A 26296-nucleotide genomic window follows, 5' to 3' on the forward strand; every position below is an offset into this window, starting at 1 on the left:
AGGCGCTTACATTATCGGCAGGAAAATAAAGGGTTTAAGGTTATCAAGCAAAAAAATAGCAGTTCTTTTCCTGGCTACATTACCGGTGTTGTGTTTTCTGTTCTTTCCAACTGATTGCAGACTGCTCTAAATCCTATTCTGAAATACACGTATTTTTTATTCGCCCGCATTAATATTTTCATTCATCTTAATTAACTTTTAAACGAGCTAAAACTTTAACTGTGCCATCTGATTGACCACCAACGAACACAAGTTCACGCCAGATCTCTCAAATTAAACTAACCCAGTGCCCGCGCTGTGACTTATTGCACTGATTGCAACCCAATTATCGGAAAGCAGGTGGTCGATAGTTCCCATCGAAGTGCTGACTTTAAGCATAACGCGGTGAAGAACACTTGACCCTTCGGGCGAAAAAAAGGGAAATTGGGCACCTGTCGTTTTTGACGACAATTCAAATGCCCGATTATGCTGCAAACAATAAAATGATGAAACGATGATTGAAGATTAACATTTGGTAAACGTACAGAGGTTAGTTGTTTAAAGGGCATTAAGGTTTATTATTGTTGCAACACAAACCAGTACTCGCGACGATAAAAGCCTTTCACCGCATTTGCTCTGCAGTGCCCTTCAGTGGCCAATAATATGGTCACGTGTTCGCGAGAGTAAACACCATATGGCACAACACGTGACACTGTAAACGTGTTGTACCAATGCTGAACTTAAAAATTACGCTATGTTACTTTCCTATTTTAAACTTCAGTTTCACCATACACTTTTGCGTATTGCCTGTTCTATATACAGTAATCAGCAATTGTAGCTCCGTTCTAGTTTATGCAGAAAACTTCTAATTCAATTCGACAGTTCCTAATGCATTAAAACTCCCTGTCATAAAAACACACTTCACATAAAACAAACAATATCTTGTATTCAAATATCATCAAGATAGTTCGAACTCGAGGCACAAGATGTATCATCAGAAGTTTCTCCAAAGTTAAAGCGACATCAGAAGACAAGAAGATCATTTGTTCATTTTATATTAAATGCCGGAGATTTACTTGGATCTCGCTCGCATCTTTCTTCGCTTACGCTTCAATCTGCGCATTCTCTTCTTCTTCCACTGTAAAAAAACAAGAGTTTTTTAAATGAGTATGTAAATAGAAAGGGTCACAAGTTATTATATAGTTAAATACAGGCAATGACATAAGTGTGAGTTGAGGTAAGCTGCAATGTAAAAACTCAACCTATTACCACACATTCACAAGTATGCAGAATATGGCAGTTTTATAACACACATGCAAAACAGTTTTTTTGGACAACCACGCATACAATCATAAAAAATATGCGAGCCAGGTGCAATTTTTAAGTTACATTCGAATTCTTTTAGAAGGGTTTATTGTCCCGCACGAAGTTTAAAAACAAAAGGTTTGTAAATAATTGTATACACTTCTGTCATACTTGTTAGACTAGCATGTGTATGGGCAGGTCTTAAGATTGTTAGCTACAGATGCTTATTTACATATTTTGTAAGGGCCCTTTAATATTCAAGTGCATGAAACACTATTTTCTGGCCATTCTTAATATGGACAGCCCAATCATAAGATTTAAATTTTAACTTACTGTTACTTCCTACTTCATGGTTTTAATTTTTAAAACCAAAACTTTTACACTGCTATGTTTATATTGAGCCTTCTTATTTGACAATTAGGAATATCAAGCTATCGATGACAGTAACAAACTTATTTAAGCTATACAATTAGTTGCAGAAGACAAATTTTTTGGATGCGCACAAATTACTCAATAAATTGTACATATAATAACATAATGCCACATATAGGATAAATTTGAATAATCAATATAATATAAGTTTATATGGGTTTAGCTGTTCACCCGTTAAGTAATATTAAGAACATCCCACGAAACACAATATCTTAGTTTAGACTCAGAGACATGATAATACCTGTTTGCATATTTAGAAAGTCAATGCGTTGCACCAAATTTTTCGAACTAAAAATCATTAACAACATAATCTACTTTAATAAAAGCATAATTTAATCTCTTACCTTTCCACGCATCGTTAACTATTAAAGTTTCCGAAGCGTATTGGGGCGATTATTGAGGATGAAATATCCTTGTACTTCCCACACGTCGCCAAATCCGAAAGAGCTGCACCTCGAGATTTCGCTGTAATGAAAATTACTTATTGACCTCATAAACAAACCTATTTATTGGGGACGAAATAACTCAATAATGTGCAACAGTGTTCTTCAACAATTCAAAGCTGTGATTAAAATAAAAAAATACCAGTTATACATTTTTGTTAGGTTTTATTGCATAAATAACGTCAACTAAGAGTTCGCATGTTAACATTTGCGATGTTTATATAAATTTCTTTTTTAGACTGAAGTAACATTGTTTTTGATTGTTGGTAAGAATTAATATTATAGAATATATAGCAGATGAATTAAAAATCTAAGATTTAAACCATTTTATATATTTTTAACAGAAAAATCTTCTTTCGGAATTGGGAAACTCCCACGAAGTGAACCTTGCACTCAACGTTATCTAAATTTGCAATTTCACTGTTTTTAAAAACATTTCGTCAGCTTAATAGTGTTACGTTGTTTAAAATGGCGTTCCTAAGAAGAGGGGCAGCTTACCTATCTCGACTGGCAAAAACAAAGCCCGATCGCATCTTCGTAGGACAAGACTTACAGGGGACTTGTTATTACGAAATTCCTCAGCAAACTTATTGGTTCGGACTCTCTGAAGCTAGATATCAAAGATTAGCAGAACCACAGGGCGTCGATTTAAACGAAGTAAAAATGCTCAGAGTTACCCCCGAATGGGATTCTTGGCTGAGGGGGCGACGTGACGACCCACCTACATTGGAAGAACTTGAAATGAACGTTAATAAGTTTAACATGATGCAAGAAAAAATCTCAAAATTAGCAGATAAACAACAAAAAGAAAGCATTGCAAAAGAAACAGTTAAGGAAAAAATTGAAAAAGACAAAAAACAAGAGCAACAAGATATTGAATCATGGGGTTCAAAATCCTGAAACTAGAGTTGCATGTTTTTGTTTATATATACTTTGTGATATTTAAGTTATGACTTTTTTTACATTTAATGCAAATGAAGTGTTAATGAGTTGAATTCCAGCTGATTTTTGTTTCAATACAAAACTAGCCACATAATGTCATTTTCTTCTGCTTTATCATTCATTGTATATGTAATCCAGTCTGCAAAGTATGGCAGTTCCTGACGAGATCTCGCGCGTGCAAGACGGTTATTTTTCGCGTTCGCGCGTGCTATCATTAAAATCTGCGTGCAAAGCATGTTCATTTTCAAGCCACGTTAGGAAATCTTACTTAATTTAATACGTATTTTTTTCCTTGTGTAATTAATTGGCGTGCGTAGGACAAATTGTGGCGTGCATAACCGAAAGTCTGTAAAAAAATCGCGCGTGCACCTGCCATACTCTGCAGTCTGGTATGTAATGTCTTTCAGGAAGACTTAAACTCTAACACTCATTATTTATTTTTAGATTCGAAATTTCATGTGATTAATAGAATGGCAGGGTTATTAAAACCAATTGTTTTCCTTGTGAGCATTTTTGCCGCTGCCACCTGTTGGTTGTATTTCTTATCTACTCAATTTGCCAGCAAGGACTTTGTTGTACATTTCCCTCAAAATTTTGAAGATTTAAAGTCTCTTTCAAGCATGCTCAAGTCATACCAAGAAGATCATTTCAAGCTTGTAATTCTCTTGTTCGTATCAGCTTATATTTACAAGCAAACTTTCGCAATACCCGGATCTGTTTTCATGAACATATTAGGTGGGGCTCTCCTAGGAACCTGGACCTCCTTTCCCCTTGTGTGTTTCCTTTCTGCAGTTGGAGCTTCTTGTTGTTACCTCTTGTCAAAATACTTTGGTAGCCAATTGGTCAAACGGAAATTTCCGGAAAAAGTACGCAGCTTCCAATCTAAAGTAAAAGAGAATGAGGACAGATTGTTTTTCTTCTTACTTTCAGCTCGTCTTTTCCCAATGAGCCCTAACTGGTTTCTAAACATTACATCACCTATAATAGGAGTTCCTATACATTTGTTCTTTGTCTCAGTTTTTATTGGTTTAATGCCATATAACTTTATCTGTGTACAGACAGGATCAATCCTAGCGTCTGTAAAATCCATGGATGATGTTTTTTCCATGTCCACATTCATTGGCATGCTACTTGTTGCTGTTGTAGCATTACTGCCAGGTATTCTACTAAGATCGTATACAAAAGTCCCACCGTCAAAAACCAAAGTCTAGTCATTGATATTACACTCACTGTGTTACCATGATTGTCTGTATGTGCAATTATTATTTCTGTTTCAATACTTACACCACACGTATTGTGTTTGTTTTTACTGGGTCCTGTAATTTTATTTGCATGGTAGTTCTTGTACTCCTCAATTTTCTACTTAAATTATTAGACCTTTTGTGACTTTTAGTGTTGTAATGTGAGAGGTAAATATTCTAATTTTTGTTTTAGATTTAAATGATAAAACACTGTTTTTCAAAGTTAAGAAGCCCAGTGTTTCCATACAAATTTTACACTCAACCTGTTAACATTCCACTGAGAAAAATTTCAAATTCTCGACAACACTGCTCCCATCAGTTAACTGCTGGGGACCAGGAAATTATCCGGTTGCACGCTGAAGCTGAAAAGTCAGGAAACATCTTTTATACTGACCCACAGACTGGATACTTGGTTCGTACAAAGGCGAACCATATTCAAAGGGGGAAGTGTTGTGGGTCTGCCTGCAGACATGTAAGTGCTATTTTTAATTCATATGTTTAAAAAGCAGGATTAATTTATTGTAATAACTCTAAGTAAGATACAAATAAGTGTATAGGATTTTACAGACTAATATTATGGGTTAGGCCAGTGGCGCACCCAGAAGGAAATAAAGGGGGGGGATAATTTCGTGGACTTGTAATGTAGCGTCATTTAATGGACGGCGAGTTCGCGGCCGTGTAACCTAGCATCGTTTAACGAGAGACGAGTTCGCGGACGTGTAACTTAGTGTCGTTTAATGAGGGACGAGTTCGCAGCCGTGTAACTTAGCGTCGTTTAACGAGAGACGAGTTCGCTGCCTTGTAACTAGCGTCGTTTAACGAGAGACGAGTTCGCGGCCTTGTAATGTAGGTGTAGCGTAGTTTAACTATGGACGAGTTCGCGGACTTGTAACGTAATGTCGTTTAACGAGTGACGAGTTCGAGCCTGTGTAAAGTAGCGTCGTTTAACAAGTGACGAGTTCGCGCCCGTGTAACGTAGCGTCGTTTAAAGAGGGACGAGTTAGCGGCCGTCTAACGTAGTGTCGTTCAACGGTGGACGAGTTCGCGGACATGTAACTTAGTGTAGTTTAACGAGGGACGAGTTCGCGGCCGTGTAACTTAGCGTCGTTTAACGAGAGACGAGTTCGCTGCCTTGTAACTAGCGTCGTTTAACGAGAGACGAGTTCGCGGCCTTGTAATGTAGCGTAGTTTAACTATGGACGAGTTCGCGGACTTGTAACGTAATGTCGTTTAACGAGTGATGAGTTCGCGCCCGTGTAACGTTGCGTCGTTTAACAAGTGAGGAGTTCGCGCCCGTGTAACTTAGCGTCGTGTAACGAGGGAGGAGTTAGCGGCCGTGTAACGTAGCGTCGTTTAACGGGGGACGAGTTCGCGGCCGTGTAACGTAGCATCGTTTAACGAAGGACGAGTTCGCGGCCTTGTAAAGTAGCTAGTTAACGGGGGACGAGTTCGCGGGCCGTGTAACTTAGCGTCGTTTAACGGGGGACGAGTTCGCGGCGTGTAACTTAGCGTCGTTTAACGAGGGACGAGTTCGCGAACATGTAACGTAGCGTCGTTTAACGAGGGACGAGTTCGCGGCCATGTAACGTAACGTCGTTTAACGGTGGAGGAGTTCGCTGCCGTGTAACGTAGCTTCGTTTAACGAGGGACGAGTTCGCGGCCGTGTAACGTAGCGTCGTTTAACGGGGGACGAGTTAGCGGCGGTGTAAGGTAGCGTCGTTTAACAAGGGATGAGTTCGCGGCCGTGTAACGTAGCGTCGTTTAACGGGGTACGAGTTCGCCGCCGTATAACGTAGCATCGTTTAACAAGGGACGAGTTCGTGGCCGTGTAACGTAGCATCGTTTAACGTGGGACGAGTTCGCTGCCGTGTAACGTAGCGTCGTTTAACGGGGGACGAGTTCGCGGCCGTGTAACGTAGCATCGTTTAACGAGGGACCATGCCTGCCAAAACACACGTAACCTCCCGAACGCACACACACTCGCACATACACTCAGGCAGACGAGTGCACGAGCCGGTGCGTTCGCATCAACGAATTCTCGAATTTTACACTACGAAGCTTGTTACGATTTATTGATATCAAAAAGGGGGGGGACTAGTCCCCCTAATCCCCCCCCTGGGTGCGCCACTGGGTTAGGCTATGTGTTCTGTTTTGCTTTCTGTTAGTTTTTCTTGTGTGTTATTTAATATTATTTAATCAACAGTGTCCATACGATCAAGTAAGGGTGAAAGACGAATCCAATAAAAAGCAATTTAATGGACATTTCTACAAATAGTTGGTGAAAGTAAGTACATGCAGATATAGTATATAGAAGTATGTGGTGAATATTTATTAGGTGGACCCACACTTGTCTACAATAAATAAATATATGTTTTATTTGTCTCTGTGATTGCGATACTGGAGATTAAGAAAAGAAACAAGGTATTGCCATAAATGACAGTCCTAAAACCCCAATATGGTTAAAAACATGTTTGTTGATTGGTCCAACGAAGTGTGGAGGCTACATGTGGACAAATGAGTCCTTTATAGTTGGATAGTTCTAAGTTAGACTTTATATGTTAGGAAAAGTATATTGACATTAGCTGTGTTTAGGGATCTATATTCTATAATGTTATTTTTTATTATGAAGTAACAATGAATGATCACGTGCGACACCGAGTGGTGGTTTTGTACGGCAGTCAAACTGGCACAGCAGAAGAAGTAACATCAAGACTTTTGATGCAAAGCAGAGGTTCTGTCTTCAAGTTAGTATCATTACAACCCAGTTTAACACATGCTTGGTTGGTGTTTCTTAGGCCAGAGATCGCAGTGCATGAAGTTTTCTTTTCATTGGCTTAAATCTGTGGCACGACTGGCACCTATTTTATGTGTCTCCCTTATTTTAAAGACCTAAACTGGCAAAGCTTTGCCTTGGCCCCTTGGTCCAGATCTAGGTAAAATTCACCTATGATTAATCTAATGAATGCAATTTTCGTTGACTCTGCTTGTTTGTAGAGACAAGAAAGAACAAGGATACAACTGTGTTAAAGTGTAAAACTAAATTACTAAAACATATGTTGTGGCCAATTTACAATCCTAAATAGTTACAATCATTTTCTGCATGTTTGTAACGCAGCAAACAAATAGTGAAATATTCAATTTCCAGATGTGTAGCTTCCGCTATGGATGATTACCCAATACAAGACTTGGTGAATGAAGATCTTGTTTTGTTTGTTTGTTCCACTACTGGACAAGGGGAACCCCCAGATAACATGAAGGTAACAATACTATGTTTGAAATTAAAATTCAATTAATGTATTATATAAGGCATGTCTATTCAAATAAAAAATATCATTTTTTCCTTATTTCTTTAGTAGGTTACCTATGTTTTAGTATTGTAATATATTCACTACAAATCTACAATTATGGCTATTTTATATTAATATAATACGCAGATAGAGTAAACTTATGTATTCAGTATGTTATTCTAAGCTTCTATGTGGGTGAGGTCATACAGAGTGGCCCGCCATGGGAACCTGCTATATAGGCCAAGATTGTCCCATTACAATTATCCATTACAGAAAACCTAACATAATACTTGTTACTTACCCGGATAATATGCTTCTTTTCTAATGTTTTGTTTCAGTTGTTTTGGAAGTTTATAATGAGAAAGAATCTCCCCAACACTTGCTTGGCTGGTATAAGGTTTGGTGTTCTTGGTTTAGGGGATTCATCATATGCAAAATATAATTTTGTGGCGAAGAAATTATTTCGAAGAATTCAAAATCTTGGTAAGTCCGTACTGTGTTTAATAACATCTGGTTTTGCTTTATTACATAAACACGATATTATAGTGGTTGCTGACTTTTAAAAATCCAACAGCTGTGCACGAAAATTGTTAATACAGTTAAATTTGGGAAATACTTAAAAATTTAAAAAATACATTAAAAGTGTTTTTTAACAGGTGGGAAAAGCTTGCTTCCTCTTGGTTTAGCCGATGACCAGCATGAATGGGGGTGTGATGTGGCGATTGATGATTGGTCGAGAAATATGTGGCAGATTTTAAATTCAATTCACCCAACAAAGGATGGGGTAACTTAAGTTGTTCTAACACATAGGGCTGGGTTTCAGCCAATATCACCAGAACATCATTTAGAAAATAATCAATATGTTAAGTTTAATATTTTAAATTACAAGATAGTTGAAACCAGGATTGTTAAATTTACTTTGTTATCCAATTTAACTTATCGGTCCCATAATTCCGAGTCCCATTTACACTTACAAGTTTAACCGAGTTCTACATCACACTTAAACTCATAAAAATCATTTATTTCTAATGTTTTATTGTCTTTGCTGCTGGTGCAATATAAAACTGTTAAATTCATCAAAGCAAATCATGTAAAAATTATTATTAAAAGTGAAAGTCTTAATTTTTTTAGGAAGTTGAGTGAATTTTCCTGAATCAAGGTTTTAACCCAACACCACACTAAGAACACACTTGTTGTTTAGTTTTTGAACCCGATTGAAAGTTCCCTTCCTCCACCAAGGTTCCGTGTAACTATGGATGATATAAATATGGAAGGAGAAGATATTGTTAAAAGCATGGTGGATAATGGTTGGTTTGGTTCAGTATTTTTATCTGTGTTCTGTGGGTTAGGAAAATGGTTTAATTTCACTTTCAATTAATTGGCACCATATTTTTACTACAGTACACGTTCTATATAGTATTTAATGTTTGCATTTTAAATCTTCAGTATTTTAACATTGTGAAATTATATCTCAAAACACTGATGTTTCATTTTCACTTCTAGCAATTGTTTGCCAAGCAATAAGGATGCTAAATCATGTGTTATTTACTGTTATACCACAGGTCACAATGTAAGCCCATCTAAAAAGCAACCCTACTATGCTAGTGTTATCAGTAATAAAAGAGTGACAGCTGCAGATCATTTTCAGGTGAAATACCTTTGTGTTTTAATCACTACACTAAGACACAACTTAAGTTATGTATGTTTATCACGGGGTTTCAACGTTTAACCATTTACTTTATGCTGTTAAACATGACTTGCATAAGTTAATATTTATACAACTAAGTATGTCCCATAAAACTTCATATCCACAAATAAAACACCCAAGAGCCAAAAATTTGCATGACCCACTGGGCTGTTATGTCTAAATTGGTAACAGTTTACATGAAAAAGCTGCCAGGGGTAAATGGATAGCATAAATTTAAGATTGTATGTTCTTTAATAAGAATATACTTTGAAATTATTTTCTATTCTTATTCAATTAAAGCCACAGGGGGAATTATGGAACTTGAACATACACATCATAATACACATTGTTTACATAACAGGAAACCCGTTTGATATCATTAAACATATCACCGGTTGTTGATCACATGAAATATGATCCTGGTGATGTCATCATGATACAACCAAGCAATCTTTCACGGGATGTCAATGCTTTATTAGGTAGGCTGGAACATAGTGACACTTAGTACAAAGTGCTGCTGTGTAATGCACCATCATAGGTACGCCTCTAAGGTTCCGCTTTCTGCATCATATAGTTTTACTAAACTAACCCAAATAGTATAAATTTGCAAATTAATTTAGCCGCATTTAAAAGTAGTAATATTTGTCTTTACTCCACCACTCTCTTCAGTGCAGTCAGTACTTGATATAACTTTATACTTGTTTTACTTTGGTTCCAGACATTCTTCCGTTTAAACCGGATTCACTTCTTACTTTCCATTCATTGGATGATGAAATAGACGCATCTACCAATATTCCTAATAAGGGAATAACTTTACGAGAAATCGTAACCAAATATTTAGACTTCATGTCTGTGCCGAGGTAGGTACTGTAGTTCTGCCTAAAGTTGTTGCCATCTTACATAGTGGTCATTTTATTTTTTATCTTGCTTAGTTATCACATTTTTAAATTGTTACAAATCTGGTGTTTTAAAATACAGTTACACTCATAACTGTCCAACATTGATGCAGTTATATTTGGAACTTCATTGATTAATGTAGTGAAAGCTACTTTTGCCCAATGCCACATATAACTTTTGGCATATGCCATGTATGTTCGGTTTGAATACCATTGGTCAGACATCTGAATAACTTACTTTATTTTCCACAAACAGACGAAGTTTTTTTCAACTTCTCTCCCATATATCATGCGATGAAATGGAGAAAGAAAAACTTACGGAACTTGGATCACCAGAGGGCACTGATGAGCGGTACTCGTATGCAAATCGACCTCGCCGCACTATCCTTGAAGTTTTACAAGTATGTTTAGATGTAACTTATTTATGCTCACATGACAGAGCAACAACGTTTTTTTACATTGTTACCTGCTTACGAGTTACCACATATGCCACTTTGTAGGTTATTTTGTTTTAAAAGTTTAAAATTTTGGAATTTATGGTTGACAATTTAACCAAAACGACCTATTGAGAGTCACAGAATTTGTCACGATTTAACTTGCTCAAAGAGACATATGCCTACAATGGTAGCAGTGTTAAGCCTTGACCCGTATCTTCTCTGCTTAAAGCAGACACAATAACCACTGTATTGAAACGTATTGAACCTAGGTTACAAAATATAACATACTCTTTTTTCATTGTAGGATTTTCACCTGACAGCTGCCCTTATTCCACTGGAAAGAATTTTTGATATTTTCCCAATTATTCGTCCGCGTGCGTTTTCTATTGCGTCATCGCCTACACGTCATCAGGGAGAAATTCACGTTCTTGTCGCCGTTGTAAAGTACGTGTAGTGATCATATGATTCATATTATGAACGTCCTATGATTATATGTGACATATATTGGCTTGATGGTTTGGATTAGTTGTAGCACTTGTAGGTGGGATATGGAACACACGTCTCTTTTTACTTTTAACACATTTTAGACAAAACACAATCACCGACAAAGTTATATACGTGGTAAGCAGACACGAGGTGTATGAAACATAACATCCATGTTATAACGACTGTCGTTGCCCGCCACGCGAGGATAAATAAATCAAATTCATTCATTCATAATTATTGACTCAGTCTGTTTTATTTTGCTTTGTCTACAGATACAAGACTAGACTCCAAGCTCCACGAAAGGGTTTATGTTCAAGCTGGCTTGCGTCGCTCAATACTGGTGATCTTGTCCCGATCTGGTTAAAACGAGGCGGGATACGTTTTCCTTTCAAACAACATTGTATACTCATTGGTCCAGGCACGGGTATCGCACCTTTCCGCAGTGCGGCGCACGAAAGGACGTCAAATGGAGACGCCGGTAGGTAGCGCGCGAGAGTTGTCTTATAGCTTGTTCGGTAAATTGAATGAGTGACTTTATTTTGGTCACGATACGAAAATCGGAAAACTTTACAAAAAGCTAAAAAAATGCTTCATTTTTAAGTTTGCATCGGTGAGAAGTGTCAATAATCTATTACTTTGATAAGGTATACAAAAACTTAAATCTATGTAGCTTGCTTTTTCTTGCGTGGCAGAAAACGATTTTAATGTAACTGTATTTTGTTTTATGTTGGGCTGGGTTAAAGGTACGGCAGCGTAGCACGTCATGGGACCTAAGATTTAGCACAGAGTTGTCCTGTACGCAACCATACTAGTATCTTAACGTTAAACTGCTCATTTACATTTAAAATTCTAATTATATGATTTGCCACCACCAGGATGCACCGTCTTCTTCGGTTGCCGGAACTTCTCATCCGACTTTTACTTCCGAGATGAATGGAAAGATCTCAATGTTGATCTTCATGTAGCTTGCTCCAGGGATCAGGAAGAGAAGATCTACGTCCAGGATCATATAAGAGAAGAAGGGGAAAAACTCTTCCGTCTTATTTGGGAGGATGATGCATCCGTGTTCGTGGCCGGGTGGGTTGGTATTGAATAATGTTGATACGACGTGGCATGGCTATAAAAGTGTATTTGTCTCCTATGTAACTGGGAATGTTATGTTCGTGTTCTGTATACTCGAGGCCTCATACGCCGAGGCATGTTGTGGCACCTGACATTTATGGGCTAGAATTAATATAGAACGTTAACAGCCAATAAGATATGTTTAGCTGCGAAAAAAAATAAAAAAATTTACCAGGTTTTGGAAAAATATTATTTAAATAATTTAACTTTCAGGAACTCGAAAAACATGCCTGATGACGTCAAATCAACTTTTCTTCAAATTTTCCAAACCTATGGCAAGATGACGTCACAGGAAGCGGAAGATTATTACGTCACAATGCAAAGCAAAAAGAGATATCAACAGGAGACGTGGTCGTGACGCGAATCCACGAATTCGCTTGTTTTCTTTGTATTTTAGTCGCATTGCTCAAATAAAAGCGTTAGCGTGGAGAATAACATTATTGGGCGCTTTTAAAAATTGGAAAATTTCAAACCGGCGACGGGTTTTTCGTAAAAAGCTTTTGTCCGTCACCCCACTTCACAATAACACGAATATAGCGCTTGAAATATCTTTGAGATTATTTCATTGTGCGCTAACCGGCGTGGATAATACTCGCCTAATACTTCGGGATTTCTTGCGACCTTCGGCCAGGGGAACGCCTCCGATTTCCAGCGGGGAGTCGGCACCGGACCCGAAGTATTTCTTGTTGTGTATTCATGTATATAATGCGCCCAGCAAGCCGTCCAGTGCCCTCACTCGCGCGTGCTGCCTTTGCGCTAAGTAGGATTAAAACATCACATTGAGTATTTTAAGGTTCGGGTTTCAGACCCGGCGGAACCGCAGTCAGCACAAAAACGTTAAAAACTTCGCTTGAACAACATTGTATATTTTACACTGCATAAGTGTGGCGTTTTCGAGTGCTGGGCACGTAATTTAAATGGTGACACGTATAGCTGCAGCCAGTTTTTAAAGGTGTTCCTATTTTCGCAACTATACACTTAAACTTAAACACATATTTAAAACCTAATTGTCTTGGTAAACATTCGAATTTGTGACGTCATTGTGACGACTATGATATATGACGTCATAATGTCATCTAAACCAAGGTTTTCTCAAATTACTCGCTTGATTGGACACTAAAGATTATCGTTTCTCTGCAGTTTATGTACGTCACAATGAGGAAAAATCCAGACACAAATGACGTCGAAACATAATGACGTCATAACAAATTGACGTCATAATTTTATGTGTATCTTAGTTCAATTTAAAAATATTGCGATATCGTCGGTTGTGTTTTTGTTAGTTTTTTTTTGACCAGTTCGATCGAGAACGTGCGTATTTTAGAAACACGTTCCTTATATCGATCCGTTGCCCCCTCTTGCCACATTGCATTGGTTTTAATTAGGCAGGTCGTGAACGGAGCATGGGGTGTTATTCCATGAAATACAAAACAGGTGCGTCGTTTTTTTGCAACTGTTGGAATTCCGATAAACGATTTGCCGGTTCCCAAACATAAGACTTCTGGAAATGCGATAAGGAAGCGATGTCGTGTCTGATGCCAAGCCAAAGTTGTGCGGAGTTGGGAGGAGGAAAACTGTGTTTGGAAAATATTTTGGATCAATGTCACTGTCGGGAATTTTTCCCATGCCGAATCTAAACAAGTAATGACGGAATGGGAGAGGGTGATTGGGCATTACGGGCTGTCCAGACGGTTTTCGAATATTACTCATAAGCAAAGGCAGCTGTGGGAAGCTACTTTATCGTTTGCGAATAAATTAAAAGTTATTCACTGTCGCTTGTACTGATAAGTCAGTTGTTTTATTACCGCTTCGGCTACCTTTATCGTAATCTAAAAATAACATTTCGATCAAGTTGACATGTTGTACCAACACTGCGTGAGCATAGTTTATTACAAATGGCAAAATAAACCATTGGCGGCGATAAAATTTGGGTCCTTTGAGTTATTACATCTGTTGGTAGAGTGAATATTACCTTATGCCTTTGAGAGTAGTGTTATGCAGCGACTTGGGAATACGAAGCACGCGTCGTGTAAATCCATCGATTGTGAAGAAACCATTGATATAGCAGATTTAAATCCCGGGGGTTGGACAGTGGTGTTAATTAGTTTGATTCAAATCTTTCTATAATCCATGACTTAGTGTCGAATACCCAAAAAGGGCATTTGTGTTAGTTTAGTGAAGCCCGCACCATTTGTAAGCAGGTGTTTTATCTCGTACGGAGCAAAAAAACTGGCGTCGATCGGTGTTCGGTTCCTAATGAACGTTTACAATTTATCAATGTGAATACCGCTTGTTTAAAAACAAAGTATTTTTTGCTTGCGTGGAAAAACAAACAGTAGCGAAAGTTATTCCAATTACAGTGACATGCGTGTGGTCTTGCTGGTACAATCCACATATTTCACTTCGTATCGGGTCGCGACATTTTGAATAGATTCATTTTTTTCTTTTTGAGTAGTCCATGCATAGCCTACCATATAGTAGGGTGCTGTGGGGAAGATGGGACACTTTTTCTTTCTTTTTTATTGTAGCACTTGGTAGTAAACAAAGAATATTCAAAAAATTATAAAACCGATATTCTCACGACTTCCATAGACGGCTATTAATTGTTTAAAACATGGTAAGGATGTTTAGATATTATGTGTCAAAGGTGTCCCATATTCCCCCTCCCGAATATTTAACACGATAAATTTAATGTTACGACTCACTCGCGACACCCACAATACAAGTCCCTTCTTTCTTGGTTAAGTTTTAAATGAAACCTCGTAAATAAAGTGCCAGAGTGTTTATACAACTCAAAATTATGATTTTTGAAAGTTTATCCAAAATAACTATTTTGGCGATAAGCCTTCCGTTTTAATCATTATGAAAAGTGTAATTATTAATTAACATATATATTATATATCGTTTTGAATGGTTTATATTTTAATAACATATTTGCAAGCAACTCGTTAAGTTGACCAAAGCGTATTTTATTGCATTTTGTTTCTTTTGTTTTCAATACGACTTATAATTTCATTTGAACAATTTGAATTCAGTCAATTCTCTTGTACACTTGTACAATTTCTAAGTGATACACAGTCGCTTATCTTAACTTAGCTCTCGAGAATTCCCGATATCAAGAAGCTCTTACGTTTCCCATCCGATGCCAACGAAGACAAGCAATAACAGAGCTCAAGTAGTCTTGTAATCTTCGAATCTTGAATGAGACCTCCCGCCCCCTACCGTCCTTATTCCCGGGTCAATTGTATTACAGTGTCGGTAGCGGCTGGTAAAACGTCGGCGTAAGTCACTCGCGCTTCGCGACCAGCTTCGAGTGCTACTCGAGCTAAAATCACAAAAACGGTAGCCTCTGTTGTTTTTAAATTCGCACGTTTTCGCCAAATATTTGGCGAGTTCAATCGAGCGTGAAAGAGCCCTCGTGTCCAACATGATCAGGACAATGCGATCTCATTGAGCCACGATTGTTCCGACTTCGATTTCACAATCGCTAAGACAATACGGGAGGCTCGCCGATGTATCGTTTGCGCCTTTTAACTACGAAAGCTCCGCGCGAGTTGGAGTACAGCGGGTGAACTGCGCAACAAATGCAAAAACACTTTCTTACAGCTTCATAACCCAGTAGTATAGTTGAGCTTGGGTTAAGCGTTCCGCGATGGATTAAGACATAAACAATGATGGATAACGCTGAATGAAATCTTGCGTGGTAAAGCTGTCCAGGGACTCCCCAGGCATCCGCCTAACCGCAGACGGGACGCAGCAGTCTCAGAGCATTTCGCCTTTTGATTTTCAGTTTCGTTTGAAGGCGAGGTGTGTATCTGTGATTGATGGTTCACGGGGCAAGTTGTAAAGTGTTAATTCGTCGGATTAGTAACGCCCAATAGACGCCACGGTCAATATAATGGAGTGCGATTACAAAAAGTTGTTGACAGTCAGTGTACGCAGTATGGGGTCCAGGTCGAGCAGGGCACCCACCGCGGCAGAATGACGGTGTGAGGCATTTCGTTGGGCGTCGTAACTTAACCCATGCTCGTGACATATTCCCATTCAACCATGGAGCTCGTGCTCGATTAAATTTCGAGAGAATCGTAAAAATGCCTCAAAGATAAAGCCCCGAACACCTGAATATTCCATGCTCGCAGTATTTTTTTGCACAACGACGATTTAAATACCCCAAAGCCGATCCCAGCTTACTCCGCATTAATCCGGTGCAATCCGCATCGGGCCTCGGCTTTCTTCTTGCCCTGTGGTTGAACACGATCCTCGTATATGCAGCGCCGCCAGTTTGAGCTTTGTAGGAGCCAGGGGTGAGGTAGAATGGTATCGAGTTGCTGTGTTGAAATTTTTACAACGTTTTTTCATGCATGCCCCGTGCAGTTATTAATAATCCTTTCAGGGGAAAAGCCGGTTAGACAATCTTGTGCTGAGTTTAGGTTTGGTTTTAAATCGGTATAAAATTCCCAATATAGGTTTAGGTGAACCGATTAGAATTAGTATTTCTTGAGATTAAATTACTGTTTGCAGGTAGAATTGAAATAAGCTTAGGTAAGATCGCTAGAATACCAATTGCCGCATAGCATTCAATGTTGGTGTTGAATTGTCGATTGTTTATTTGTATTGTATGGCGGAAATAAGTTGAAGAAGCGATCACATTAATAACTGTTTTTGCGGCCGATGATCTTACTCTATAAAAATCTAATATTTTTTACCACATGGCAGCTTGTGTATAACTGTGAACCCCCCGAATATGCCTAGTTAATTGATAGTCGTTTTTGGTAAGTTGTCACACAATAATGGCTTAGTCGTATGTATTGCTGATTATGGGAATTTTAAGATTAAAAGCGTAATGTGAGCGCTGATAGAACGTATGTAGAAAAGGTTATGAAATTATAAAAGTTAATATATAAATATCGAATCTGTAAATTTCAAATCAAACATTTTCTCTATAGTTGTGTGTTGTAGCATAAAGTATGAGCTCACCAGGTTTGTGCGCCCATATTAGGCTTAATAATAAGTATGCGCTGTATAGAAAATATTTGCTATTGACGTATTTTTCAGAAAAAGGGTTGCAACTTTATTTATAAAGTAGTTCTATCTTCATAATACACAAGTATTATTCGTTTTCCGGTAGCAACAAGTCGTAACGTTAGCTCGAACCGGCAGAAATACGAGAGCATTTCATATGGTAATACCAACCTGGCTGTTCCATGGTCATTGCATGGGTTAACCCGCCAGCTTGAATATTTCTAAACGTGCAGTCGGCTCGCCTTTTGTTCTGGATATGTATTCAAGAAATTAGTGGTTTCAGCGTCTTTTCGCCAAGTAATTTTTGCGTTTGAAATAGACTTTAAATTTTTTGGGAATTCGAATTAACTTTTAGATGGATTGATTTAAAATAGAACGCAGGCGAATGAGAAATCGGTGAGGTAACGATTACGAAAATGATTTTCGTTCAGAAATACTTATTAAATCGTATACCTCCAGCTGCGACAGCCATTTTGTAAATCGAGCGTTGACCTGGGGAGCATCGGGGTGCTTCCTACCGGGTACGCGGCATCAAATCCCCGCGTCTGTACCACTCAATGTCTCGATCACAAAACTAATTATATTTTATTCGCAGGGTAAGGCGGTAATAAAGCAAAATGCAAACCGATATCTGCTCAACACAAGTTGATGCAAACAGCCCAGCACTTCTATATACTCCGTTCTTTCCTACTTCTCCAAGCAACTCGTACGAAGGAAAGGTAACATACACAACGTGACAATATCTTACGTATACGCTTATTAAAATACTAAACTACGTTGTGGTGTACGACATATGCATTTCTCATCTTATAAGATGATTCTTTTTTTATCGTTCAGTTTGGTAGAAAACAAAGAATATTTACAGAATTATATAATTGTATTAACACTATACTCTAAAAGAGCATTAGTAAATTCACGATTAATAAATGTGGGATATTATGTGCTATAACCTTACCCATCTTACCCCACAGTACTTTATTTATAATGTATTTTACTTTAAATTTATTCGTCACTCATTTCTATAAATATCTTCTTTGTGAAGTGAAACATACTACTGTGTTGTAACATGGGTGTCATGTTTCACACAACGTATTAACAGGATATATATGTTTCGTCCGTGAGCCCTAGGTTTAACGTTTTGGTGTATTCAGATTTAGATGCGTGCAAATAAAATAAAGCTGACTTTTTATGTTATACAATGTTTATTCAACTTTGTTGATATATTTTGTAATTGTATTAAATTTTATATCTGTTATTAAATCTGCTGCTATGATGTATTGAGTTTAAATATGTTACAAAGACCTTTCTATTTCATAAAAAAAATAGATTTATCCGTAAACCTAAAAACCCTATTCAATACTTTTATTAATATTAATTTATATAATTATTTTCCAGTTTGTTCAAAAGTGCGCCGGATGCCACCAAGTAATACTGGATCGTTCATATTTATTCGTGGAGGACAGTTACTGGCACATGGGATGTCTCAAATGCTGCGCATGCGCACAACCTCTCGATAATTCCCGAACATGCTTTGTGAAAGACACAAGGGTGTATTGTCGCAACGATTACAAAAGGTTAGGATAAAATTATATTTATTTTGGGCAGTTTTATTACGATCACGACACTCTTGCTGTGAATATAATATTTATAGTACTGTGGGGAAAACGGCACAACATCACATAATATCCGAATAACCTAATCGTGTTTTAAATAATTAACAGCGGTCTATACGGAAGTCATGAGGATATAATGTTGTAAATCTTTGAATTTTTTTTTTGTTTATTACCAAATGAGGCGAGTAAACAAAATGAAAATGTGTCCCATCTTTCCCCAGCCTACTGTATGATACGCGTGTCGTTATTTCAAACGATACGCCATCCTCAGTGATGTCAGAAGTTATAATGCGTATATGATAATTACATATTCACTGTCGTGTTTGTATTGAAACTGACTTCGTGTTCTCCCTTTTTTACACGTTTTTTTATACCGAAAACATATTATAGATGCAATATATAAAATTTGTTTATTATAATTTTTTATACTATTTCAATTTTTGTTTTAAATGAAACATACCGAATGTCAGGCTTTTCGTAAACTTTTTATTTTAAATTCAAGTGAGAAAACACTTATTGCTTTCCTACCTCCAGACACGGCTGTGCATATAAATCATTAATCTTAGATGTTCTTCGAGTATGTTAATTACTACGCGCCACGCTTTCAGTAGTTCCTATCGTCTGCTGTGTTTGGTTGATTTAGTACTGTTGGTTTGTAACAAGTTATATAGTAGGTTGGGGGAAGGTGGGACACCTTAGCTGTTAGCAAATAATATCTAAATATCCTGATTGTGTTTTAAACAATTAACAACGGTCTATGTGAGTCGTGAGGATACGGCTTTATGTTTCCTTGAATGTTCCTTGTTTTCTACATAGGACGAGAAAAATAGAATGAAAAAGTGTCCCATCTTACCCAACGTGTAGGTATACTTAGATTAGCCAGTTTTGGTGAAAGTTATAGTTTAGTAAATAGAACCAACAGTTTATTTATACCGAAGTGAAGTGATCAAGTGCTACAAAATACGTAACAAACAAAACCAAATACGTAACAATAGCAGATGTATACTTCGCGTAAAATGGCATCATCATCAGTCTCTTCAAACGCGAAGTAAAACGCGTACACTTGTTCATTCGTAAGTATGCGGGTGTGTGCTGTATATACGGTTGGTATTAAGTTGAATACTTATCTATGTATATAGTACAAAAGAAAGTATTTGATATATTTATTTTTTTTAAATCCTGTTAGCGACTGTACAGGCGCGTTTGGTTTTTAGACATATTTTCATTCCATTTTATTATCTCATTTGGAACTAAACAAAGAAAATTCACAGAATTGTCTATCTGCATATGAAAAAATGTTGGTAATTGTGTGAAACGCGATTAGGAAATATGAGATTTAGGTGCTAACGGTATCCCATCTTACCCCACAGGACTATATTTGAAATATAATGTTGTGCATCGTAATAAACTATGAAACTGTTCAGGTTATTCGGATCACAATTATGCACTCACTGCGGTGTGTTTATTGAACCTCACGAACTCGTCATGCGGGTTCACGATCGTGTGTATCACGCCAACTACAAATGCTTTTCATGCTGTTCATGCCAACGACCTTTCACGACGGGCCAGGAATTCGTTGAGGTTGCTCCGAACCTCGTGTGCATGGATTGCTGCGAGAGAGAGGTAACTGTTCAATTTATTTGATATATATTGGCCGGATGTATGGGTTTCGAAACTTTTTGGGCTAATCGGCGTTTTATAATCTTCGAATTGTACGGAAGTGTATTGCTGGTGTAGGTCTGAGAGATAAGGGCCAGAATAGTTGAATTTGTTCCATGTTTAAGTTTACCGATGTAAAATTCGTTTTTTATTTATATATAAAGCAGCATACGAGTGCTAGACAAGTGGGGTAAATACAGTTTGCCAATTAGAATATGGGTTTTAGTGGCGAGTTTTTTCTTGTCTGTTCTAAATGGGATATCAATATACTGTTTTTAAAATATCTGCCTAATTTAGTTACAACTTTTGCTAATACACCTGGTATATATGTATGTATGTGCTTTATGTGCGCTTAAAAAAATAAATGGAAAAAATGCATTCAAAGCAGGTATTGTATATCGTATGCGTGGTGACTTATTCAATATATATTTTAGTTTTATATTTTATTTTTATTCAACGTGGGTGGTATATTCACTGGTGTGCCTTGTGCGCTTTTATATTTCTAAGAATGTACTATGTCGCCATTTAAAACATCTGGAAAATGATACAGAAAAATTCTGCACATGTATTCTGTTCCGACTTTATATGTATGTTTACCATAAATAACCGTTAGTTAAGTTTAAACAAACAAATTTAAAATTTTTAATTTTCGACAGTCGTCTTCTGAGTACTTTGACATCAACCTCCACAAACCGGGTAGACCAAAAAAGAGAAAGGCAATCATGACGTCATCACACCTGGATTCGATCGGAGGAATGGCTGTCAATTACGTCACAGGTGGCTTATACGTCATACCTATATTGTTTCCGTCCGGTTTAAGCTGTTTACCTTGTCTAAAAGTCTTTTGCAAAATTTGTCGATAAATTTGGTTGGAACACCACCTGCTGGTAAGACCTTAAGTCTGTTCGTCATAGACCCCTTTGTTTCGCAACATATGCACCCCGCTGTGCTGTTCAAAACGCGGCAGGGTATTGTTCGTTTGCCGTCAGCATTCTGTGACGTCATTCCGCTCGATAGGGATTTATTTACACACCTTTTCGCGTTGAAAAATAGAGATCAATGACGCGGAAAGCAAAGGTTTCCGTTTCGCTTGGTAAGTGTCACAAACCAACGAAACCCGGGCGATCATTTTTATTCCGGGAAATATTTCATCACCGCGTTTTAACTTTCCGTATCTAAAGTTTACCCGGTGCCATGGCCGGCGCTAAGGCGATGACAGAGACAATCCTTGCTCAAATAGGAGCACGCTTGGCAAATATTAGCTCTACCCAACAGAGCATGGCAGGCTCGTGTCTCCAACTTCAGTCATACGATCTCTTATTATCAGATTATCGCCGTGTAAGACGGGGGATCTTTGTCTACAAACAACAAACATAATCGAAATGTTTGCCAAATTACTAAAATTATTGGGCATTTTAGTTAAAGTTGGAAGTCAATTGAGTAGCACGTAAATTTACCTACGTAATCTTCCATTTTATCGCTTTTAAAAAATACATTTTTATCGCTTGCAAAAAATGTTTTTATTGCTTGCGATTTTTTTCTGAGTCAAATTTAGTTAAAATAGCAACTCTTGCGGTTAAAATACAGTCTAAAACTAAAAAGCTTTTTAGTGTTTTTTTTTAATTTAAGACAAACTTACGTTCGCTGTATATATCCATTACCGCTGCAAATCGTCATTTATTTATACCTAAACAGCGTCGGACTCGTTATTAAGCACGGTTGATTAAAAATAGTCCTTTACTGGTTGAGGTCAGAGTAAAGGGGTGACCGCCCGCGTGAAATGCGTGGGAACGCGCAGCTAAGTAAATGTCCATACATTGTTTGTTTGTTGTAACTCGTCCATTCCCCACAACTCTGAGGTCAACCGATCGACTTGACCAGAGTGGTCAGTGTCTCGTTACTGACTTCTCTAAGACGACATGTCTCCTTGTCTTACAGGCTTGCCACATATTCGAGTGGCTGCAGCCTCCCGCCCGTTCATTTTCTCCAATCCGCTTGTCCCTGTAACCTGCCAATTATTTTTACGGCGCCATTTCTTGAATATCAGCGACAGCTGCTCGTCATGTAGTGATCGGAAACTGCGTCACGCCACCTCCCATACCCAGCAGCCCACCTGTCAATCAAAATTCGATAGCAAAGTATAAATATATATGCAAAAATACAAATGGGAGAATTGTACAGAAAAAAAAACACACTCACAGATAATAAAAATACGTTAAAAAAGCATTTTAAAATGTTTTTATGTTACTTTTTTTTTCGAACCGACCATTTATATACAACTTTTTTTTCGAAAAAAAAGTTGTATATAAATGGTTAAAAAGAATGAATTTTAGTTAAAAGTTGAAGTTTTACAAGAAACCGTACTTCAAGTATTAAACACTTTAAATGTGTTTTTTGACATGCCATCAAAACATTTATGCGACAAACATTTCCTAACGGACGTTCGGTTCTCTGCTGTCCATTTCCCCCACGACCTCCCTGTAAAACACCACTTCCAGTTAAGGTTGTCACTTGTCGGTTTATGACTAAATCCAATCTTACACTCGTCCCTACACCAGCATATGGGATACGCCACTTGAACGCATGAGCACTGTAAAAATACAATCCGTAGAGCTAAAACTATCTGCCAATCAAATGGGAAAGTGCCGGCCGCCATTACTGGTCACACAATTTACTTTACCAACATTGGAATTATTATACTTAACTTTTTAATATTACATCGGTTTTCATTGCTGATAATGAAATGTAATATTTTTTTAAAAAATAGCGAAAAAACAAAGCGCATTATTACTTACTAAGGCATCGTCTTTTATGAGTATAATTCAGTGTATATATTTAAATAAAAAAAGGACCAGAATCAATACTCATATACCTGTACATATGGTTAACTTTGATGCCTTACCGTTTTGCGCCAAAGAACAAAATCAATTAATAAACTAAATGGTTGGCACTTTTTGATTGCGACTTTTTTTATTTTTAAATCTCAGAGATTCTTAAGCAGTAACTGAAACTACTTTTTTAAGCTCTTCCTCGGAAACAGTCAATAAACGCACAATTATAGTCTTCAACTGCCATGTATAGTACTATGGGGGGAGGAGAAGGTGGAACACCTTTAGCACATATACCATCCAAATATCCTGATCAAATTTTAAACAATTAAAAACGGTCCATGTTGGTCGGGTTTATAGTTTTTTGAATGTTTTTTGTTTACTACCATCTGGGACAAGGAAATGGCATTAAAAGGTGCCCCATCTTTCCTCATCCTATACTATATACTATTAAATGTACATGTCTTCGTTTCGTGAGGTCGAAATAAGCCCGCATATATACTTAAATCAGCCATCTCGCAATCATTTTTAAAAACCTGATCACAATTTTAATTGCTTTTAGGTTTCTTTAAATTTAGTTGGCGTATATTATTAAAAACACCCAAATAATTTGTTAACCGGATGAGAAATCGCATGTTGTATAACCCGGGGTTTAATTAATTTAGTATTTCTCAGAAAATGATTGGCGTATTCGTATTTTTATTATAGGCAGAAATAGAAATGTATCGATTTGACTTTCGTACGCAGCCCAATTAAAAATCGCATGACCCTTGTCCGTTTTCGGGTAAAATATAATTGGAACCTGTATACAGGAATGGTGCATTTTATAAAACAATTAAAAATTCGTGTTTTATAGCGCTGTATACCTGTATTTGTTTTCAATTTTCTTGTAAATCGTTTATTTTTTGTAAGATCTCATTGGCTTTGCCTCTCATTGGAGTTATAAGTCTTGTCAGCTACTGTATTCTATACAGTTTATATCAAGCATTCAGTTATGTAGGGTGGGGGAAGATGGACATATTTTCATTTAAACTATATTTGGTAGTAAACAAAGAACTTCAAAGAATTATAAAACCGTATCCTCACGACTCCCATAAACCGTTGTTAATTGTTTAAAACACGGTTAGGATATTTGGATATTATGTGCTAAAGGTGTCCCATCTTCCCCACCATACTATATACGTTTTAACATTAACCTATGAGACACATATTGATTGAATACATGACATCAAAAAAGTAAAAAATTCAAGTATAATGAAACTCGTTGTATTTTCTTCAAATTCCGTGTTCAATCGATCAAATATTCAAAAAGCTCTTTTTCTGACGTCACTCACTTTTTCAGAGGAGATCCGCAGCGACACCGAGCGGATGAATTTTCCGCCCCATAAATCGAAGCGCATGCGCACAAGCTTCAAGCATCACCAACTACGAGCAATGAAAGCTTACTTCCACCAAAATCACAACCCAGATGCGAAGGATTTAAAGCAGTTGGCTCAAGAAACTGGACTGACAAAGAGAGTTTTACAGGTAATGTTATTGCTCTAACGAATATAAGTTTGAAAGATCAGGTCACAGGTTGATAACAACTAAATTATACACTGGAAATATAAAGAACCATTTGCCTGTTTAAACTAGTAAGATGTTAACTATTTACTTTTTCTACAGGTTTGGTTTCAGAATGCTCGAGCAAAGTACCGACGAGGTCGAGCCCAGAACAAAACAACTAACCAGAGTTTCACCAAAGGTAGTGGTAGTGACGTCACGAAGTCTGAAAATGACGTCACCACTCAACAAGATTCCAACTGCTCTGATTCGATAACTTCGAGCATTGGGACTTCCCCGGGCTCGGACGCATACCTTTATGACGTCACAAGTAGCTGTGATGACGTGACAGACACCCGCTCCCCTAATTTCCCCAACACACAACCACCAACGGCGCAAGTGAGCCCTATCTACCCCCAACCCCCTTACTCGGATGCCCAGTATATAGGCTCTATGACATCACTATCCACCATATCAACTACGTCAGCATTGTCATCCACGCTTGAATCGGTCCAGTCAGCTATGACCTCGCCATGCAGTTTATAAATCATATTTATTCACCCTGTGACGTCGATTTTACGTCACAGCAGGGTTGTTCTATGGCATTACTTTGACGTCACAGACACACGATCTTAAAGGGGTTGTTAATTGATCGATGTTACGTCACTGCCTACGTCATCACCACACTGTTCTGTAGCCATGTTCCGTTGTACTTTCGCTATTATTACGTCACAGTGTTTACTATGCCGTCCACGTTCTTGTTTTTATATTTCTATTGTCGTCCAATCTGTCGCACGACACATGACGTCATCACCACCTGTTAAACACGAATAAAAAAACACTGGATGTCGGTAGAGAGCAGTTTGTTTAGAAAACTATTTAAAGACAAATCAGTTGGCATCGTATCCATCCAATGCCATAAGAACCGTAGGTTTTATAACCGTTAGCGACGAGAAGCAACGTACCTTGAGTTTAATATACGAGTAAAATTAATCTACGAAAATATGAGCAAAATAGTTTAAAATGGTAGTTTATGATTTATTTGCTCTTTATAGTTAAATACAGCGGTGGTGGTAGTTTATAACGGGTTATAGGGGTTCGTAAGCTTTATATCTATATATCGTTTCCTCGTTTATTCCTACGTAGATCTAACCAGTTTGTTTACTGTTGATTGTTCTGAATCCCCTCTCCCTGTATTTCTGCTTAACATACAACGCTCTATAATTAGCGCAGTTGCAAAACAAGCGCTGCGCCACAACCTATGCTGTATCACCTTAGAGCGCTTTTCTATGCGCCCGACTACGCCGGAAATGGAAATAAGTCATTGTTGCGCAGTATCCGGTGTGCGCCACTGCGTATAACGCGCGTCTCTTCA

At 37.7% G+C, this 26296-nt stretch overlaps 4 protein-coding genes across 4 annotated transcripts; all 4 read left to right on the plus strand.

The window, feature by feature from the left end:
* Positions 1-2474: 2474 nt before the first annotated feature.
* On the plus strand, positions 2475-3546 carry LOC149730667 (uncharacterized). The gene has a single exon (XM_089885227.1). The coding sequence runs from the start codon at positions 2628-2630 to the stop codon at positions 3057-3059; it is 432 nt and encodes a 143-aa protein (XP_089741353.1). The 5' UTR covers positions 2475-2627; the 3' UTR covers positions 3060-3546.
* A 24-nt stretch (positions 3547-3570) lies between these two features.
* LOC149730668 (transmembrane protein 41A-like) lies at positions 3571-4536 on the plus strand. The gene has a single exon (XM_089885224.1). The coding sequence runs from the start codon at positions 3572-3574 to the stop codon at positions 4310-4312; it is 741 nt and encodes a 246-aa protein (XP_089741350.1). The 5' UTR covers position 3571; the 3' UTR covers positions 4313-4536.
* A 136-nt stretch (positions 4537-4672) lies between these two features.
* LOC149730669 (NADPH-dependent diflavin oxidoreductase 1-like) lies at positions 4673-12697 on the plus strand. The gene is made up of 15 exons (XM_089885218.1): positions 4673-4814; positions 6546-6626; positions 6972-7086; positions 7488-7599; positions 7968-8112; positions 8286-8413; positions 8831-8936; positions 9192-9277; positions 9678-9795; positions 10035-10176; positions 10469-10613; positions 10954-11093; positions 11408-11613; positions 12011-12212; positions 12471-12697. Exons 3-15 carry the CDS (start codon positions 6977-6979, stop codon positions 12613-12615), a joined length of 1785 nt encoding a protein of 594 aa, XP_089741344.1. The 5' UTR covers positions 4673-4814; positions 6546-6626; positions 6972-6976; the 3' UTR covers positions 12616-12697.
* A 5143-nt stretch (positions 12698-17840) lies between these two features.
* Positions 17841-25775, plus strand: LOC149730670 (LIM/homeobox protein Lhx9-like). The gene is made up of 6 exons (XM_089885050.1): positions 17841-17998; positions 18675-18853; positions 20317-20515; positions 21208-21328; positions 24722-24906; positions 25045-25775. The coding sequence occupies exons 1-6, from the start codon at positions 17897-17899 to the stop codon at positions 25465-25467; spliced, it is 1209 nt and encodes a 402-aa protein (XP_089741176.1). The 5' UTR covers positions 17841-17896; the 3' UTR covers positions 25468-25775.
* Positions 25776-26296: the final 521 nt, after the last annotated feature.

The sequence above is a fragment of the Ciona robusta genome, chromosome 9 (genome assembly GCF_009617815.1).
Source record: "Ciona robusta chromosome 9, ASM961781v2".
NCBI classification, from domain to species: domain Eukaryota; kingdom Metazoa; phylum Chordata; class Ascidiacea; order Phlebobranchia; family Cionidae; genus Ciona; species Ciona robusta.

Bases quoted from the DNA above. Each gene is read 5' to 3' on its own strand.
- LOC149730667 (XM_089885227.1), top strand. From the start codon at position 2,628: ATGGCGTTCCTAAGAAGAGGGGCAGCTTACCTATCTCGACTGGCAAAA.
- LOC149730668 (XM_089885224.1), top strand. From the start codon at position 3,572: ATGGCAGGGTTATTAAAACCAATTGTTTTCCTTGTGAGCATTTTTGCC.
- LOC149730669 (XM_089885218.1), top strand. From the start codon at position 6,977: ATGAATGATCACGTGCGACACCGAGTGGTGGTTTTGTACGGCAGTCAA. The intron at 10,614-10,953 runs GTATGTTTAGAT...TTTTCATTGTAG, and splicing joins CTATCCTTGAAGTTTTACAA to GATTTTCACCTGACAGCTGC. The intron at 11,614-12,010 runs GTAGGTAGCGCG...TGCCACCACCAG, and splicing joins GACGTCAAATGGAGACGCCG to GATGCACCGTCTTCTTCGGT.
- LOC149730670 (XM_089885050.1), top strand. From the start codon at position 17,897: ATGCAAACCGATATCTGCTCAACACAAGTTGATGCAAACAGCCCAGCA. The intron at 17,999-18,674 runs GTAACATACACA...ATTATTTTCCAG, and splicing joins GCAACTCGTACGAAGGAAAG to TTTGTTCAAAAGTGCGCCGG. The intron at 20,516-21,207 runs GTAACTGTTCAA...AATTTTCGACAG, and splicing joins TGGATTGCTGCGAGAGAGAG to TCGTCTTCTGAGTACTTTGA.